At 37.4% G+C, this 14,249-nt stretch overlaps 2 protein-coding genes and 1 long non-coding RNA gene across 3 annotated transcripts; 2 read left to right on the top strand and 1 right to left on the bottom strand.

Moving 5' to 3' along the window:
* The first annotated feature begins 2,980 nt into the window (after positions 1–2,980).
* Positions 2,981–4,313, top strand: LOC121263858. Its single transcript, XR_005940364.1, has 2 exons — positions 2,981–3,167; positions 3,279–4,313. It is a non-coding gene; the product is annotated as an uncharacterized LOC121263858 (long non-coding RNA).
* Positions 3,379–4,978, bottom strand: LOC121263857 (ribosomal RNA small subunit methyltransferase, mitochondrial). The gene is made up of 2 exons (XM_041166937.1): positions 4,421–4,978; positions 3,379–4,313 (listed from the first exon to the last, which is right to left on the bottom strand). The coding sequence occupies exons 1-2, from the start codon at positions 4,814–4,816 to the stop codon at positions 3,513–3,515; spliced, it is 1,197 nt and encodes a 398-aa protein (XP_041022871.1). The 5' UTR covers positions 4,817–4,978; the 3' UTR covers positions 3,379–3,512.
* Positions 4,979–11,791: 6,813 nt separating this feature from the next.
* On the top strand, positions 11,792–12,217 carry LOC121262145. The gene has a single exon (XM_041164556.1). It carries the CDS (start codon positions 11,792–11,794, stop codon positions 12,215–12,217), a length of 426 nt encoding a protein of 141 aa, XP_041020490.1.
* The last annotated feature ends 2,032 nt before the right edge of the window (positions 12,218–14,249 follow it).

Genomic DNA, 14,249 nt, shown 5'->3' with positions numbered 1-14,249 from the left:
AGCCCCTGCAATTAAGCTATTTTTGTGGAGAGCATGTAGTGAAGCTCTTCCAACACTTGCAAACCTAAAGAGGAGGAAAATTGTGGAAGATAGTACTTGCCCAATTTGTAGAACTGACCCCGAGACCTCAGACCATGTTCTTTGGGATGTACAGCCACTAGGGATGTATGGAATCAAGGTTGCATTAGAGTTTAGAAATGTCATACCAAATTGATATTTTCTTTAATGTGTGGATTACACTAGTGGAGCAGCTTGATCCTAATGAGCTCGGAGAAGCGGCAGTCACACTAAGGGGAATATGGACCAAGAGGAATGAAGTAGTGCATGGTAAAAGCTTCACTCATCCTACTGTTCTCTCACAAAAAGCAAAAGCTAACATGGCTCTTTTCCAAGAAACAAACTACACCTCTCAGACTCCCCCAATGCAATCTTCACAAAGGGTACTTAAATGGCTTAAACCAGTAGAGGGTTTTCTTAAAGTAAATTGGGATGCAGCTTTAAATGTGGGTATAGGCAAAATTGGGGTGGGTGTGATTATTAGAGATCATAATGGTAAGGTCATAGGGACACTCAGAGCTTCCTGATAGCTAAAAGGCAGCCCTTTTGATGCTAAAGCACATGGCCTTCTATTAGCAGCAATTTTTTGTAAAGAAATGGGGCTCAAGCTGGTCCTCCTGGAAGGTGACTCAAAACAAGTGGTTGATTTGTTGCAGAATCAGGTTTCTAATTGGAGCATGGGAGGTTTGCTGATTGAAGATGCCCGAATAGTGATGAATTCCTGCAGCCAATGGTCAGCCACTCACGCATACAAGGAGGCCAACAAGGCAGCTCACTTACTAGCAAAGTCTGCTTTAAATTTATCGGAGGATGTATATGATATTGAAGAATATCCATTCAGCATTCAATCCATTGTAAGCATTGAGATGTTGTAAGCTCTTTTATCAATGGAATTAGTCTTTCTATTTCAAAAAAAAAAAAAAAAGTGTATCAACCTCTCTAATTTGTCCTGATACAAGCAATCTTTCCTACATCACATGGGCAGAGGTAAAAACAGTTTAGCAAGGCCTAACGTCAAAATAGTTAGAATCAAACAATCAAATTTCATCTCATCTCATTTAATTATTATAAATTTTTTAAATTTTCACACAAAATAAAATAAACAATTTAATTTTTTTAAATCTTAAAATAAAAATAATATTAAAAAAATATATTATGATAATATTTTATTCAACTTTCAATTTTCTCTCAACTCATCTCGTGCGAAAACAATGAGACAGTAAAATGGTAAAATGAGATAAGGTGTTATACGTGAGGCCACTTAGATTGGTATCCCATGTGTATGACACTGAAGTCTACATGTAGATTGGATTGACCATCATATTCTTCAAATTTTGACTAATATGATGCTTTTTTACTTTTAGCTAATCATTCAAAACTTGAAGTCTACATTGGATTAGTTATTACACTCTCTATAATAATAAAATATTATTATTTTTTATTATTTATATTTTTTAATTAATTTTTATTTTATTTTCATAATCTTCAATAACCTCCAACAATTATATTTATTTTTATTTTCATAATTCAACAATCTATAATATAATAATCTCATATGTATATAGATGGTAAAATCTCTTATGAATAAAAATCTCATATCTATAATATAATAATCTTAAAAAATACTTTTAGACTTGTTATAGTTCTTTTTATATTTGAAAAGAAGAATAAATTTACTGTAACTTATATTTTGGATGAAAACAATTTAACTAATTCAATGTGGAGCAAATATGGATGATATTTGCTAAATTTAAAGATAAAAAGGTATTTGGCTAATCCAATGTCAATGCTCTAAGGTGTTGTACATGAGGCCACTTTGATTGGTATCCCACGTGTACGACACTGATAAGATAACTATCAAGTGGATAGCATTGATGAGTATTCATGTTTGTGAGGACGGAGAATATGTTTTTATCCTAGAGTTATGCTACACCAAAGGGATCCCACAAAGGATCCATAAACTGACGTACTAGAGTGCTCGCTAGTTAAGTTTTTTTTTTTCCTCTTAACCCCCACCCCATTCCCCACCCCTTTAGTCCCGTTTGAAAGAAGAGAGAGAGAGAGAGAGAGAGATCCTGTACCTGCCGATGAGGGGCGATGATGACGACGTTGATGACGAGGCGATGAAGATGACTGGGCTGCGATGAGGGGCGAGGAAGGTGAGGGATGCAACAGCGACATCGGCGAGGGGCGAGGAAGGTGCGTGGCGACGTTGGTGAGGGGCTAGGGCGGCAACGTCAATGAAGAATTGCTCGAGAGTTTGGGAAAGGCAGCAAGGAAGGAGAAGGGGAGAGATACGAACAAAAAAAAAACAGATGTGGCACACTGGTAGTTTATGAAATTCGTTGGATCTGTTAATTTTTTTAAAATAAAGTACACAAAACTTATATAATCTATGATTACATATGTCATTATCCCTAATTATAACATTATTTTATAAATGATTCTAGATATAATTTTAAGGTAATGAAAATTTTACGCACTCATTTTAAAAAAAAGTTGAACCCATCATTAAAACTCAAAATTTTGAAAACTTTAAAAATCTCACATCTCATCATTATAATTTTCTCAAATTTTCATATAAAACAAAATAAACAATTCAACTTTTTCAAATCTCAAAACAAAAATAATATTAAAAAATATATTCTAACAATATTTTATTCAATTTTTTAACTTTAATCTCAACTCATCTCATCTCATCTCATTTATAAAAACAAAGGAGGCCTAAAAGATAGACTTTTTATATGGTCACATGCTTGCATACTTTCTTCAAAGTAAGTGCGTGTGATTTAGACCCCTAGAACCGTGAAATCATTTTCCCTGTTCGATTGCGTTGGCTTCTTTTATCCAATTACGTTGGCTTCCTTCGAAGATTGGAACATTAACAATCCACAGTTGAGAATCCAGCACCTCCTCATATAACATGCAGAATAACATTGATAGATCATGGATCCTTTTAAAAAAAATAGAAGAAAGCTGTAACTTTGGTTGAAGGCCGATTATCTCCAATGAATCTGGTAAGGTTCAAGAATTGATGGAGACTATGCTTATGAGTTCGAGAGTAATGTATGACTCGCTGCCATGGGTAAACCAATGGATGATACAATCAGGTACATGGGCTCCAATGATGCTTAGTAGACTACCTCCATCTAATTACTTCATTACATTCGTTAACTGCAGGGTGGTAAAGAAAGAATTTACAGGTTTGTTTCGATGATTAGGCCATTTTTCATGTTTGGTGATGGGCTCTGTGCTTCCAGACAAAAATAGAAGAGGACCCAGGTGCATCTAAATTCTAACAAACATAGATGACAATGCTGATGGTGTAGAATTTCTTCTCTGTATCTCATTCAAAGAATCAAAATGACGGACAAGTAGGACTCTTGCTTCTGTCTGCAACATCCATCAGTGAACAGTTACCAATACAAGGAAGAACGAAAGATCAACAATGATGACTAAATAATAGAATGATGAGGTAATATATTGCTATAAGCTGAGAACGCTTCAAGTTCTACACTATCTGCATCCCTAGGCTTTGAGTGATCATGAAAATACACTCCAGCTTGATTAAATAATGCGAGCAAATGCAGTAACTCCTCATTAGATAGCTTTGAAGGCCTCTTATCTTCAAAACTACCTGAATTTAGAACTCCAAGGACCTTCTCTCTGAACATACTCATCCGCGTATCCAAGCAAAAAGATGAATATTCTGTTTCATCAGTGTCCCCTTCATCATCAGTAGCACGAGCAGCATTGTTGCTGTGATCATAATTGTGGTCGCTGGCAGCACTTTCACTACTTGAGCAAGTCTTTGTGGACAGTTTCAACAAATCCAACAACTTCCTCTTCTTCTTAAATGTAGCACCTAGTGTCTTGTTTTTCTTGCCAAAACAGGTTCTCGTGAAAGCCCACCACTCATCCAGATTTACATCAGGAATTTCAGCTTTGGGACGTATAATAACCACGGATGAGTCAACCTTTGGACATGGAACAAAGTCCCTTTTGCTCACGTCCATGGAGAACTCCACATCAGCAACCAGCTTCACATTTACCGCCAAGCGGTTGAACTCTGAGTCACCAGGATTCGCCAACAGTCTCCGTGCAAACTCTTTCTGGAGGAGAAGAGTGGCGCTCCTAAATGGGTTCGCCCCGTAAACTAATTTAGCCACAAGAGGAGAAGATATTCCATACGGAATGTTGGCTACCACAAGATCAAATTGAGGAAACTCGGTCTTCAATGCGTCATTACATATAACCTGCAAAACCCATTTGCAAGAAAAGCTTACTTTTAGTAGTTGACTGCAAGCGCTCAAAACTTTCAGCTAGGCATTTCGTCGAGCAGCTAGAAAACGAGTTAACCTACACTGAGACGATCTTGAAGACCCCGCTCGGCTACGCGTTTGTGGAGAACCTCCACCATTCGTTTATCAATTTCAACAGCGACGACATATTTGGCAGCTTCTAGAAGCCTCAGGGTGAGATTTCCGGTACCGGGTCCGATCTCTAGGACTGTATCGGTGGGCTTTATGTGGGATTTTCGGACAATGGAGTCGAGGACTCTTGGGTTGGTGAGGATGTGTTGGCCCCTGCTCTTGTACAGATGTAAATGAGCCTCTCGATTCTCCCGTCTTCTGAGAATCTTATCCTCATCGTCGCTCTTGGGATGGCTACGACGACTGGACCTCGCATGAAATTGACGGAGCGGAAGCGAACGTTGTCCGGTGACGAACTTGGAAAGAGACTTGGGGAGACGAAGCATGTGTGATTCTTCGATGAATATAGTTTCTTTTACAGTTTAGATTTGAATTTCAGTTGCTTTCATCTGTGAAACCTACATGTATCCCTTTCGTATTTAAGTTTCCAAAGACGAAAGGGTCGACTTAACAAGTTTCAGCGAACTATTGGATAAGATTTTCTATAATTGTCTAGTCCAAATAATTTTTATAACGAGAGACGTATTTATATCACAATATTTAATTTTTGGGTAATATTAGATACAGTTGTGGAGTGTATAAGTACTGCGCAATCTTTTTAAAAATGAGTGGGATTGAGAGAAAAAAATTTGAATAAAAATATTATAGAGTAATACTAGATACAAGCTCCAAATAGATAAGCCCTATACAAGCCTTTTATAAAACAATAGATTCCACTAATAAATAATAGTTTTTTTTTATATTTTTTTAAAGTGGAGTCTACTTTTTTATAAAAGCTTGTATGAGACTTGTCTATTTAGAGCTTGTACAACTCATTTCTCATAAGAGAATACTTGAAAATAGTTTACTTACCAAACATAAGTGAGATTTGTCCTTTTGAAGCCACTATCATAAAAATAGGGGTGTAATTGGTCCTGTCTAGTCCGGAGAGGTCAGGGATCAAAAATTTCGATCCATCATTTTTGTCAGACCGGACCGTTAGCTATCGGTCCGATCGATCTATTCGGTCTGATTCGGTCCATAAATACTTTTTTCTTCCTTGTTCTTTTTTTTTACTGAAAAATTAATACAAAAAATTAATTAAATTAGTAAAATTTAAATTAAGTGATTTCTTTAATATTTTATATATGGTTAATTAATATTAAATAATTTCATTGTATATATGATCAATGGTGATCCATCGGATGAAAATTACATAATTAACTTATACAATTACTATATAAAATAATATATTATACACATAAAAATATTTAAATATATATATATACACATTCGGTTTGTCTCTATCCGGTCCAGTCCAAAAAATCACATTTTGAGACAGACTAATAAGACTATCAATCCGGTCTAGTCCAATTTGTTTTCCACCAATAGTCTTACGGCCTAATCGCAAAGGCAAACTATCTTTTTCTGTTGGAGAGGGGACGACAAACGGGTTTGTAAATTTTATTTGTAATGCATTTCAAACTTTATTGCTTAAAATACATCTAATTTGTTGTCCTTGGAATTCTCAACATTGAAAGCTAATTTGATTTTCCTTTGCCGTGCATGTTCCAAAAGAAGATGTGATTAGAAATAAACCAAAGTCGTACCAAAACAAAACAAGATCTTATCTGCCAAATGCTATAAATGTAATGATGGAAACTCTTTGAAGATGCACAAAGGATTTAAGAGAAATAATAGTTGCAATTATGAGTGTGCAAGTATCGTGTAATTATTTAAAAAAAAATGAATAAATACAGAATTTATATGAAAAGAAATTAATTTTTTAATAGTAAATCTCACTATTTTTTAAAACAACTGCATGACACTTAGGCATTTCACAACTGTATATAACATTACTCAAAATTTAAACAAAAGTCCTTCTACCCGTAAGGTTGAAAAATGCGCATCTCCTATGAATCACATCAAACTTACAATTTAATAGTTTTCCAATTATAAAGAAACCCAGAGACAAAGTTTCTAATAGTCTCCTCTCTGGCGATTCTCCAGAGGTGGTGAAACTAGTCCAATAAAGTGAGGTGAGATTTGAGGGGACTACTCGGCGAGGGTCCACATGGATGAAATAGAGGAGTTATGTGGCAATCTGGTCTAACGGAAGAAGATGGATTAATAGTTGACTGCTATTCTGATAGTGATGAGGAAATTCAACGTAAGGGGGAAAGGAGTTTGATAGGGAGGATTTGTGCAGATCAGATGGTAGGGAAGGAAATTGTTACAAATACAATAGGAAAAATCTGGCGGATCAGCAAAAGGGCTAGTTTTCATGAAATTGGCAAGAACACTTTCATGATCTCTTTCGCAACCCATGCGGATAGGCAGCGCATGCTTGAAGGAAAGCCGTGGCTTTTCGATAATTTTCTTTTTATCTTGAAGCCTTATGAGGGAGATCTTCAACCCGGGAAGATGACGTTCAACAAGGAATCCTTCTGGGTGCAGATTTTTAATCTGCCATTGGGCCATATGACTAAAGATTGGGGTGAGCGTATTGGTCAATCTGTGGGGAACGTTCTTGACGTTGATATTGATGAGGATGGTATCGGCTGGGGGAAGTTTCTGAGAGTGCGGGTTGAAGTCAATCTGTTGAAACCTATTGCTCGTGGTCAAATTACATCGTACAGGAGAAGAAGGTCTGGTTGAATTTTAAATATGAGAAACTTCCACAGTTCTGTTTTCGTTGTGGGTGGATTATTCATGGTGTTGAGGGGTGCACCGTGGCTGCTAATTCTACTTCCACATATGAACCACAGTTTGGTACTTGGCTTCGGGCAGATGATATTTACAAGCGCAAATTATCTTTCTCCAACACTGACGCAAGTCCTAAGGGGAAGATGGGAGGTCTGCAGGGATTGAAGAATGTGAATCGAGTAAGTGTGGCTGAAGGTTCACAGGATAGAAATGATCGTGGGTCGCGGTGGAAGGATTCTGACGAGGGCAATTCTGGTAATTCTGCAGTGATTCCTATCAAGTTGGGTACTGGACTAAACGGAGTGTATGGGGGACAGGCTATCACGGATTTCCCAACTGGCCCGACTGTGGAGGAAGCCGTTACGTGCTCTCAACAGACCCTGCTGAAGGAGAGAAGGGGTGCGGCAATTATAGGGGAAGTTCCTTCAAAACGGCAGATTCATGTGGACTCCATGTCTGATGAGCGGGAAAGGTCGTTGGAGGAAGTTCCTCAGATGGTGGGCTCGAATACCGTGGGCTGTACAAGACCTTTGGTTCATGAGGCCTTGGCCCATCAAGAGCCACATGACAATAGTGGGTATAAGGGCAGCCTTTGTTCTCATCAAATCACGCAGGGGCATTCTCTGCTTTATGCCCCTGCTAATTCATACAGATCGATCTTCGAAGTGTACAAAGAGCAACTCACGGTGGAAACGAAGAGCTAGGGGTCCATCCACTGTGGTCTCTGACAACGAATTTCACTCTGAAGGAAAACGGCCTACTGAAACGATTACAACTCCGAGTACTGGGGAGACTGGGTCTAAGAGAGGTAAGTTTGCTTCTTTATTTGTTGATGACGAGTTTAACTTTGATATGGCGCAAGCTGGGGCCCAGCCTCGCCGAGCACCATGAAAATATTCAGTTGGAATTGTCGGGGGCTTGGGAACTCCTGAACAATTCAAAGCTTTAGTTTATAGCTAAAGGCAAAACTCCCACTGTGGTTTTCCTTATGGAAACCAAGTTGACTTATGTTAAGGCTCTAAGGTTTTCGAGGAGAGTGCACTATGAAAATTGTATTGTGGTGGATGCGGTTGGGAGGAGTGGTGGATTAATGGTTATGTGGAAACATGATATACATTTGGAATTGGTTAACTTCTCTCAGAGGCATATTAATTTCATTGTACGACCAACTGACACTAAACTTTGTTGGTTGTTAACTTGTTTTTATGGGCACCCGGAGACTAGTAAGCGTAGGGAAGTTTGGCAGTTACTAAACTCTTTTAATCCGCGAAATATGGGGTGGTGCATCATAGGTGACTTTAATGAGATTTTGGCACACAATGAGAAAGTAGGAGGTAGGGTCCATTCCGATTCTCAGATTAATTTGTTTCGAGAAGTTCTTCAGGGAGGGCGATTATCTGACTTGGGGTGGAGTGGATGTAAATTTACTTGGAGTAATAGGCATGTTGATTCCTCTTTTACAAAGGAGAGGTTAAATCGAGCGTTGGCTAATAATTTGTGGAGGGAGGAGTTTTCCAGGATTAAAGTTGAAACGTTAAGTGCTTTATGTTTAGATCATCGGCCAATTGTGTTAGAATTTTCTTACGACAGTGTTTTAACAACAAGATTTCGACCTTCCTTTAAGTACGAAGCTAATTGGTCCAAAGAGGCGAGGTGTAAGGAGGTCATTCGAGCCGCTTGGCAGAAATTCGGTGGTTTGCATTCAAGTCGTGGGTTGGTACAGCAGAAATTAGAATCATGTCGTAGAGATTTACAGGCATGGAGTAGAAATATCAACAAGAATAGAGAAGCTGCGATCAAACAAAAAGTTGAAGGAATTTGGCAGTTGGAATTGGCTGAAAGTGTAGAAAATATACAAGCCATTAAAAGATTACAAAAGGAGTTAGGAGAGTTACTGGATATAGAGTTAGGAGAGTTACTGGATATAGAAAACCTGAGATGGAAACAACGTGCGAAGGCTCATTGGTTGGCTAAAGGTGATAGAAACACTACCATACTTGCGTCAATCAAAGAAGGAAGAAAAATATGATTAAGGTGGTGGAGGATGGGTCAGGTTAGCTATTGGAGACGAAAGAGGATATTGCAGCTGGTTTTTGGACCCATTTTAGTCAGATTTTTCGATCTTCTCAGCCTTCATTAGACTCAATTCAAACATGTTTAGGAGGGGTGGAAGAAAGGGTGACTCCTACATTGAAGGAACAACTGGACAGAGTTTTTGTTGAAGAAGAAGTTGTTGCTGCTTTAAGGCAAATGTCCCCGTTTAAGTCACCAGGGGCTGATGGATACAGTGCAGGGTTTTTCGAAGATCATTGGGATGTGGTTGGGGCTGAGGTGACCAAAGAGGTTTTGCATTTTTTAAATAGTGGCAGCATGCCATCGGGGTTAAATCATACTCTTATTACTTTGGTTCCAAAGGTAAACTCTCCTAAATCAGTTAATGAATAATGCCCAATTAGTTTATGCAATGTATGGTATAAACTAATTTCTAAGGTTTTAGCCAATCGATTGAAATCCATTTTGACGTAGATGGTCTCTTGGAACCAAAGTGTCTTTATTCCTGGACTTTTAATCACTGATAATGTCATGATAGCTTATGAGCTTCTTCACTCAATGCATGCTAGGAAGAAAGGCAAGGAAGGGTGCATGGCCATTAAATTAGATATGTCTAAAGCTTATGATAGGGTGGAGTGGGATTTCTTGGAAGCAATTCTAACTCATTTGGGGTTTCGTGCTCATTGGATCAAGTTGCTTATGACTTGTGTTAAGTCAGTCACTTATTCTGTTGTGATTAATGGAGAACCTGGAGATGTATTTGTACCCTCAAGGGGGCTGCGACAAGGTGATCCTTTGTCCCCATACTTGTTATTACTATGTGGCGAGGGCCTTAGTAATTTGCTCCAGCAAGATGAACTGAAGGGCATGATTAAAAGGGTGGTTGCAACTAATGGAGGCATAAGGATAAACCATTTCCTTTTTGCTGACGACTGTGTTATTTTTTGCAGGTCTATGGAAGTAGAATGGTTCAATTTACTCCAAAATTTACACATGTACGAAGTGGCTTCTGGGCAAGTGCTAAATAGACAAAAAAAAATTTAGTTCTTTTCAGCTCTAATACAAGGGCTTCTGTGAATGAATGTATTCTCCAACACGCTGAAGGAGTTATTTGTGATAATTACAATAAATATTTAGGTTTATCTACTGTTGTGGGCAAATCAAAATATGATACTTTTAAAGGGCTCAAAGACAAGGTTTGGAAGAGGGTCACGAGTTGGAAGTCAAAACTTCTATCAACTGCAGGAAAGGTAATCTTTATAAAGAGTGTTCTTCAAGCAATCCCGGCATACACAATGAGTATATTCAGACATCCAAAAGGTTTGCTCAAGGAATTGAACAGTTGTTTGCAAAGTTATGGTGGAATCATAGCCAAGATAATAAAGGAATACATTGGACAGGCTGGTCAAAACTTGGTGCTGTCAAGAGTGTGGGAGGTTTGGGCTTTCGAGATCTTAATTGTTTTAATAGAGCGCTACTAGCAAAACAGGTATGGAGGTTCATTCAGGATCCTTCCTCCTTGGCTGCTCGGGTATTTAAACAAAAATACTTTCCATCTTGTCATGTATTGAAGGCAAAAGTGGGATATTGTCCCTTACACATATGGAGAAGTTTATGCTCAGTTTTGGACTTGGTTAAAAGGGGGTATGTTTGGCGAGTTAGAAATGGAAAGCAAATTAAGATTTGGAAAGATAAATAGATCCCCATCCCATCTACTTTCCAAATTCAAACCCCAATTTGTCATTTGAATGCTAAAGCTACTGTGGATGAACTTATAGATGAAGACACAAAGACATGGAAACGAGATATGGTATATTCAATTTTTAGAAGGGAAGAGGCAGATTGTATTTGTAGATTACCCATTAGCTATCGAGGTATGGAGGACAAGGTTATATGGGGTTTAACAACAAAGGGTTTATTCACAGTAAAATTCGCCTACTTTACTAATTTTGAAATGAAGAATCAGAGTATCGGTCAGGCTTTTACATCTTTGCATGATTCTAAGATATGGAAGAAGGTGTGGACTTTGGACTGTACAGGGAAGGTAAAGCAGTTACTGTGGAAGGCTTTAAACAATATTTTACCCACAAAAGAATCTCTGTTCAAAAGAATGATAGTGGAAAATTCATTATGCCCGATTTGTCAACTGGCTGAGGAATCTGTGTTACATGTTATGTGGCCATGTCCTGCGTCTATAGATGTTTAGGGGGAGTTGATTAGTCCTTTACAGAAGTGGAAACAGAGTTATGCTAATTTTAAATCCTTATGGGGTGATCTGGTTTCAAAATTGGATGATGGTATTATGAATATAGTGGCTTGTATTTTTCATGGCATTTGGAAGAGGAGGAATGAGTTTGTGTTTAGAAATATGTTTAGAAGCCCTTCTATTCTATTTCAGTTGGCCATTCAGGATGTTGTAGTGCCTGCCATTCAAAGTTCACAGGTCCCGAATGAAGACTTGCGGAAGTGTCAGCAGTGAATAATACTGCACAAGGTTGGATCCCACAAATATTGGTTACTTTAAAGTTAATGTTGATGCTGCTTATGTCCGAGAAATTGAGAGAATGGGTATTGGGGTTGTTGTGAGAGATCATTGTGATGAAGTACATGCAGTTCTCGCTGCCTCCAGAAGTGGTATCCCATCTGCTGTTATAGCAGAATGTTGGGCTCTACTTAGAGCTGTGACCTTGTGCCACGAAATCGGTTTGAGGTGTGTCCAATTTGAGGGTGATGTAAAATTGGTTGTCGATGCTGTTAATAGGATCTCTGTTGATTGTTCTTGGTATGGTCAACTCATTGAGGATATAAAAGGTGCTTTGATGGATTTTCAGTACTGGTCTGTTATGCATGTGAACAGACATAGAAATCGAATAGCGGATGCTGCTGCAAAGTTAGGACTAAAGTTAAATTCTGAACAAGTGTGGTTAGAGGAGGAACCTACTGAGGTTACTCCGTTTGTTATTCTTGATAAATCATCTTGTATTCTTTGATTTATGAATGGAAGTTTCATTTAAAAAAAAAATGCGCATCTCCTTATGTGTTGATGTGGCGGTGACACATATCACTGCCACGTCACTTTCTTTTATTTTTAAAAAAATCTAGACATAAGTGTAGAAGCCCAAGCATCTACACCCATTTCTCTCATTTCTCTTCACGTTCAACATTTCAGCTAGGGCAAACAATTGGTTGGCAGCCGTATTACATTAAACAAGTCATTCAGTAGCAATTGAGTGTTAAAAGAGTAATGTTACATATAATATGAAGTGTGCAAGTGTTGTACAGTCACTTTACAAAAAAGTAAGATTCACTATTAAAAAATTAATTTTCTTTTTATATAGGTCTCGTATTTATTCACTTTTTCAAAATGATTGCGCAATACTTATATACTCACGATTGCAACTATCATTTCTCTTTAACTTGTGTTATTTTTTTTGAATGACAAAAATGATGCTTGAAAATCATTCCGCTAGAGTTAGATGACTCGGTTTTTCCTTGGAGGCTTATATTGTTTAATGCTTTTACGGATGAATAAACTTCGATTTGATTCTTCGAGTATAGATTTGAGTTTTTGAAGATGAACGTTTGAATTTGAAGAATATATGCCTCTGTTCTAAAAGAGAGCCCCAATTTGGTGCCTTAGCTTTTAGGATGGAAATAGCCTTAGTAAAAAGCCACCGACAAGTTGAAGACTATATGGGGGATAGGTAAAACGAGAACATCAACTTGGTACAAAACAACCAAGATTAAATTATTTAAACTTAAGACAAAGTTTTTGTAGTTGAGAAAGATGATTAGAGTTGGTTGCAAAACCAAATAAAAAGCCCATAATTCTTAAAAACTTTAAATTAGAAAATTATCATGTGTCCTTTCATCATTTTTTTTAATATTTTGTTGCTTTTATTTTTTTTTTTTCAGTTGACATTTGCCTTGAAAGATGAGGTTAGAGCATATTATACAAAATATGCTAAAAATTAGGAGTTTAATGTATCCAAAAAAAGTTCTAGCTAGACTGGAGATGATGGAAAATTGAGGTACTTCACACTTGTGTGTGTATGTCAAGGCACATCTAAATCAACAACTTATCTTCCTAGGCGAAGACTTATCGAGATTCGGATGTATCGAAATTCGGATGTAAGGAAAAAACCAATGCAACTCTTTATTTCAGCGAGATTTTTTAGATGCAATTGGAAGATGGATCCTGCCGAAAAAAAATGGATGTGGGAGATGGTGCTCGTATAAAGGTGTGTAAAAGTTCTAAATTTTTCGGTATTCAAGCTGGTGATTATGAGAATCTAACATTTAGAAGAAAAAAATTGTCAAAATTATTTTGATAAGGCGAGACAGCTGCGGCTTGGTGAAGGTGGTGTCAAAACTCTATGAAAGTCTTTTGTCCGAATACAACAGAAAAAATGATCATTTTTATTATATTATGAATTTGGATGATGAGGGTTGTTTAAAGAATGTCTTTTGAGAAAATGCCCAAAGTAGGGTTGCTTATAAATATCTTAGGAATGTGATAACATTCGACACAACTTACTTAACTAATAGGTATAAGATGTCATTTGCTCGAGGTGAGTTACCATGACTAATCAATTCTTTTTTGTTGCGGTTTAATATCAAGTGAAAATGAGGACACTTTTGTGTGGTTAATGTAATTTTGATTGAATTGCATGGAAGGTCAAGCTCATTTGGCAATAATAATAGATCAAGATAAGATAATGCAAATTGCCATTGATACAGTATTTCCGACATCATGGCACAAATTTTTTCTATGGCTCATTCTGAAGAAGTTGTCAGAAAAATTTGGACCATATTCACAGTATGAAGCTATCAAGAGTAGGATACAAAATTGTGTTTATGATTGTTTGACTATGAAGGACTTTGAAGACAGTTGGGAAAAATTACTAGACGCTTAGACTTTGCATGATTATTTTTGGCTGTAATGGCTGTATGATGAGAGGCATATTTAGGTAACTGCATATGTTAGAAACACATTTTAGGCTAGGATGTCAACTACATAAA

The sequence above is a fragment of the Juglans microcarpa x Juglans regia genome, chromosome 4S (assembly GCF_004785595.1).
Source record: "Juglans microcarpa x Juglans regia isolate MS1-56 chromosome 4S, Jm3101_v1.0, whole genome shotgun sequence".
Classification (NCBI taxonomy): domain Eukaryota; kingdom Viridiplantae; phylum Streptophyta; class Magnoliopsida; order Fagales; family Juglandaceae; genus Juglans; species Juglans microcarpa x Juglans regia.
This window is presented reverse-complemented; position numbering and strand designations above follow the sequence as displayed.

Bases quoted from the DNA above. Each gene is read 5' to 3' on its own strand.
- LOC121263857 (XM_041166937.1), bottom strand. From the start codon at position 4,816: ATGCTTCGTCTCCCCAAGTCTCTTTCCAAGTTCGTCACCGGACAACGT. The intron at 4,314-4,420 runs GTAGGTTAACTC...TGGGTTTTGCAG, and splicing joins GTCTTCAAGATCGTCTCAGT to GTTATATGTAATGACGCATT.
- LOC121262145 (XM_041164556.1), top strand. From the start codon at position 11,792: ATGGGTATTGGGGTTGTTGTGAGAGATCATTGTGATGAAGTACATGCA.